Source organism: Diabrotica virgifera, chromosome 10 (assembly GCF_917563875.1).
Source record: "Diabrotica virgifera virgifera chromosome 10, PGI_DIABVI_V3a".
NCBI lineage: Eukaryota > Metazoa > Arthropoda > Insecta > Coleoptera > Chrysomelidae > Diabrotica > Diabrotica virgifera.
Window position 1 is genome coordinate 36,390,859 of NC_065452.1, and position 6,000 is coordinate 36,396,858.

The 6,000-nt window shown below is 32.2% G+C and overlaps 1 protein-coding gene across 1 annotated transcript in view; it reads right to left on the reverse strand.

Moving 5' to 3' along the window:
- LOC114335307 (uncharacterized) overlaps window positions 1-2,919 on the reverse strand; it is a 49,049-nt gene extending 46,130 nt beyond the window's left edge. The window contains exon 1 of the mRNA XM_028285529.2: window positions 2,824-2,919. Within this exon, the coding sequence (XP_028141330.1) occupies window positions 2,824-2,854 (31 nt within the window). The 5' untranslated portion in view covers window positions 2,855-2,919. The remainder of the gene's footprint in view (window positions 1-2,823) is intronic.
- Window positions 2,920-6,000: the final 3,081 nt, after the last annotated feature.

The window sequence follows — 6,000 nt, forward strand, 5'->3', positions numbered from 1 at the left end:
TTGCCTAAGCCTAAAGGAAGACTGAATTCATATAGGAAAAAAGTAGTACAAGGAACAGACTTCTTAAAATGAATAAAGAAAATCATGAAATACATAAAGCATTCATGAATCAATAAAACATTGCCTTCAACAAAGAAAGAAAGAAAAGAAGACTGAATTCATCCAGGAAGACAAAAAGTACAAGAAACAGGTTTCTTAAAAAGATTCAAGAAAATGATAAAATACTTTTGCATGAGCATTATATCAAAAATAAAACGGAAAATATTTTTTCCACCTACCTCTACTGAAAGTATACTTTTCCGGACCTGATTTTAGGAAGCAAAGTTGTACTTTTCCTCCCTAGGGAGGAAAATATTTTTCCTCCCTAGGGAGGAAAAGTAAAAGTGACGTCATGGTATTTCATTCATGAAATATAACTTATTGACGCCCTGTATAATATCTATTTTCTATTACGAAGTATCTATACATTTTAACGTTTATTTATAAAACATCCTGTATTTTGCAGAATGGTAAAAAACAGTAAATTGTTATTTTGATTTAACAATGTTTACATTAATAATTTCACTTATATTTGACAGTTGACAGTTATATTGTACCTACTTGTTGTTTTAGTTCTAATAAATTTTGTTGGTTAGTTACATAAATAAATTAAGTAAAAATGAAAAAATGACTTGTTATTTGAGGAAGGTGGAAAACCCATATGTATAACATGGGAGTAAAGTGCCTTTTCCTCCCTTGAATGATTACTGCCCTCCGCTACGCGTCGGGCAGTAAACTTCATTCTCGGGAGGAAAAGTTACACTTTCCTCCCTTGTTATACAAATAGCTATTAACCAAATAGTTTAAACACATTCCAACAGAGTTAAATAAAATTTCTCCAGATACACCAACTCCAAAAGAAACAATTTATTATTTTTCCTACACAATTACTCAAAAATGCTGACCTAAAAAAATACGCAGTAAAATTTGACAAAAATGCGCATGCTGCATTATCGAAATAATGTACTACTTAAAATTGGACAAAGGTTAGGTATTACCTAAAGGAAGGCTGACTTCATATAGAAAGATAAGTAGTACAAACAGATTTCTTAAAAAGAATAAAGAAAATCATAAAATACTGTGTATAATCCCAAATAAAACAAACAAAAAGCTAAACAATACACAAGACAAAGCAAAAATATGATACACACATACATCATTAATTATGTTTCGTGTACCTTAAGAAAGCATTTGACAGGGTCAAATTAAAGGACGTTATCCATTTGTTATACTCAAGAGAGGTACCTCTCGGAATAATTAAAACGATCGAAAACATCTACCAGAACAACACAATAAAAGTAAAAGTGGAAGATGAACTAACTGACCCAAATGAAGCCGGCAAGAAGATAAGACAGGAGGATTCCTTGAGTCCTTTATTATTCAACCTAATCATGGACGAAATAATAAAAAAAGTAAGAACTAAAAAAGTTCAATAAGATCTAAATTGAAGCTGGAAGGTCAGATAATAGAACAAGTTGTGGAGTTTAAATATCTAGGCATCACACTATCTAGCTATAGGGCTCTTCATTCACAGTCATTTGTTTCGAGCTTCTGTCATATGTCGTATAATCCGTATATATTAATATTATACACAGATTATACAACATATAACAGAAGCTCGAAACAAATGACAGTCGATGAAAAGCCCTATGGAAGGCTCGAAACAGAAGTGGAAGATCAAATGAATAGAGAAAACAGAGCCGCAGATGGTCTGAATGACACAATGTGGAGAAATAAAAATTTCGGAAAAGAAATGAAAGGCAGAATTTACAAAACAGTCATCAGACCAATAATGACATACGCGGCAGAAACACGACCCGGCACAGAGAGAACAAAAAGATTGCTCGAACCAACGGAGATGAAAACCCTTCGAAAAATCGATGGTAAGCTGGGACACTTCTGGGATACTTCTAGCTATGGGACATAGCTAGAAGTACAGATATACGACGGAGATGCAAGGTGGATAACATTAATAACTGGGTAAGAAATAGAAGAATGGAATGAAATGACCACATAAGCCGAATGACGACAAATAGAGTAGTAAGGACAACGAGAGATGGTTCCCCAATAGGAAGATGATCAGTGGGAAGACCACGAAAACGATGAAACGACAACTTACTAGAGGCACATTGCAAAAACAGACAGAGTCATGTCTATACATAAAGAATAAGAAGAGATAAATCATTAATGAAAAAATTAAAAATTGCCTTGAGCAAATAAAATGCCAGAAAAATTTTAATAGAAAAGTATTAAAAATCAAATAGACTTCTAGATACAAACATACAACCAAAATCATTTTTAAAATCAAAATTTGTCATTAAATGAAAATAAATTACAAAAATGTTACAATATGTAAAGAATACCTTACCAAGTAGGATAAAAGTTACATATTTTAACATGATTCACTATATATTATATTATTTGCCCCACCAAGTATAAAACGAACCTATGCGCCACCAAATAGAATAAGAAAATCATAAAATACATTTTAAAATCCCAAATAAAACTAACACATAGCTAAATAATATACAAGACAAAGCAAAAATACGGCAAATACATAAAACATTCAAGCAAAAATAAAAAATTGACTTGAGCAAAGAAATCCTAGTAATTATTTAAAAGAAAAATATTCAAAATTTACAACCAAAACTATTTTTAAATTAAAAAAAATTGAAGTTTTTATTAAATAAAAAAATTTAAAATAGTTTTAAAAAGTTTACTAAATAGAAGATATTTAAAAAGGATTGCAAATTTTTCAAAACATAATTTAAAAAAGTGACTTACCAAGTACTAACACAATTACCATTGAAGCCATTTTCACCAAGTGAAGTAGGTACTCTGTTGAACTGTTCTTAAAACGTGCCAAACGATGCGACTGCTGATTGCAAATTGTTCGCTCAATTGACAGTGAGTTCTGGAAGAGCCGAAAACTATAAGCGTGACATGCGCAATAATAAAAAATGTTCCCTGTTGTCTTAAAGGGAAAACTAATGGTGCAGATTTTACAAGTAAAGCGTAACACAGGATCGTACTAAACTACATAGTTTTGTATTATTTATATTTTGTATTTTACTACATATTTAAAACAGCACTTAATAAAATTAACCTTAAGTCTAATAATCTTTAAATTAATTTCAAATATTTTTCTTTAAAATAGAAATATTTTCTGTGCCTATGTGGACATATAATTTCACACAACTGTTTCCAACTATTTCTACCGTTTGGTTCTTCCCAGCTACTTCTTCTTCTTGTAGTACCGTCTCCTATCGGAGGTTGGCTACCATCACACCAATCTTAACTTTGTTGGCTGCAGCTCTGAATACTTGTATTGAACTGCACCCGTACCACTCCCTTAAATTTCGCAACCAAGAAATCCTCCTACGTCCCACATTTCTCTTTCCCGAGATTTTTCCTTGGATTATGAGCCTTAGCAGGGAGCCTTTTACCCTCTCATTATGTGGCCTAGATATTCCAATTTTCTCATTTGTATGTATGGTTTGGTATGTATGGTTCTCATTTGTATGGTTTTTATGACTTCGCTTTCTTCCCCGTCTTAAGCAAAACATCTTGATTTGTTAGATACTTTTTCTGTCCATGTTATTTTCCACATTCTCCTGTAGCACCAGATCTCGAATGCCTCAATGTTTTTGATGTTTATCTTTTTCAGTATATTTCAGTATTTCCATGCCGTACAGCAGAACGGAGAAAACATAGCACCTTAACATTCTCGTTCTTAAATTTAGATTTATATCCCGGCAACATGGAACTTTTTCATTTTGATAAATTATTGTCTCGCTATATTTATTCGCCTCTTAATTTCTCTTGTCTAGTAACTCTTTTAACTTGCTTATTATTTATGGTTAAATGCACATTGGTGTATAGCTTCTTTGTTACCATCCTAAATTTAGTCTTTTGGATGTTCAGTTTTAGATTGTTGGTATGAGTGTTCATGTTTTCCAGCTAAGTACCGTAAATTTGCTAGGTCTAGGTTATCTGTTACTATTATCTGTCATCAGCGTATCGTGTATTGTAATTAACAATTGTAATTAACAACAAGCTCTCCGTTAATGTTCACACCAATGTTTTACTCTAAGAGCGCTTCATGACATATTGTTTCAATATTGAAATACTTTCATTGATATTCAATGCTTGACAATATATATTGAATAGTAGTGGAGAAAGCACACAACCCTGACGCACACCTCGACGAATCTCAATTTCTTCGGTTAACTCATTATCAGCCTTGATTTTTGCTGTTTTCCCCCAATACAACCGTGCTATGATGTTAATGTCGCGACTGTCGATGTTTTTGCTTCTTAGGATTTCATATATATAATACCACGACAAGAAGTATCCTCACTTATGGGTGTGAAAATTGGACAATAAATAAGAAAACTTAAAATAAAATAAGAGCAACAGATATGAAATTCCTAAGGAGAAGCTGCAGAGTAAAAAGGAGAGATAGAATAAATAACATAAAGATTAAGAGAAGAATGGGAGTGAACTCAGACATAATAGACTACATCGAACAAAATAGATTAACCTGGTATGGACATGTCAGAAGAGCATCGAAAATCGTTGGATAAACCGAATAACAGAGTGGAGCCCGATAGGAAAAGAAAGAGAGGCAGACCCTGAAGATTCTTCAGAGATGAAGTGGACGAAACAATGGAGAGAAGAAATCTACACGAAGGGCACTGGCAAAACAGAAAGACCTGGAGAAAACGGTTGAGTGAAGGAATATAGTGAAAACTGTGGAAATCCTTAGCATATATAGGATTTCATACAGTTTTTGTGTCTGACTTTGTCGAAGGCCTTATCAAAATCTATGAAATCTACATAAAGGTCTCGGTTTATATCCAAACATATCTGCATTAACACACTCAGACCAAACAAAGCTTCCCGTCTTCTCAGTCCACTTCTGAATCCAAACTGTGTGGTACTTATGTCCTCTTCTACTTTATTAAATATACTTTTGTGAAGTTTTTTTAAAATACTTTCAGTGTGTGGCTCACCAATGCTATAGTTGTGTGGTCCCAACACTCTCTGGCATTATTCATTTTCAGAATTGTGACAAAAGTAGAGGAGAGCCATTTCTTTGGTATGACGCCTATTCTATAAATTGTGTTAAAGAGGTTCACCATTTTTTCAAGTGTATCGTCGTCTATAAGTTTACAGGAATTTTATCTGGTCCTGCAGCTTTACTCCCTTTAGTGTTTTTACCCCAGCTACTGCTCAGATGTAATCATACTATCTTAAGTTATTATTCCTTTTAAAGAAATGGTATTATTATATTGTATTCTTGAGTGGCCTAATGAGTGGTGCGAATCATCCTTTATTCCTATCCATAAAAAAGGATCACTAATTTTATGCAGCAATTACAGAACCATTGCCCTTATTCCTCATGCAAGCAAAGGTATGTTATATCGTTGATTGAAATATTAATACGGGTATTAATATTTCAATCAACGGTTATATACAGTATGTCCCTGTAAGTTGTATCCATATGAAAAACTTTTTTATTATTAATTTTACGAAAAAAAATCATTCTTCATAAAAAGCTCTGCATGGTCCAGAACCTACGATTCAACCATCAGATATAAAATTTTATGAATATTAGACGAGGTATGTCAAAAAGTTTGAATTTTACTCAAGAGTAAAGTAGCTTTATTTTTCACAATATTGAAAATTGCTATTATGAAAAGTTGTTTGGAATTAAAAACTATATTCTAATATGCAATTACATCCTTCTAATTGAAAAATTTTTTTTTGAAAAATTATGGATAACTAACTTTATTTTCAGTTATTTCAATTCTGATAACTCTTTTATTATTAATTTTACGAAAAAAAGTGATTCTTAATAAAAAGTTCTGCATGGTCTGAAACCTAAAATACAACCATCTGATGTCAAATTTTATCAATTTTATGCAAGGTATGTCAAAAAATACGAATTTGGCTCAA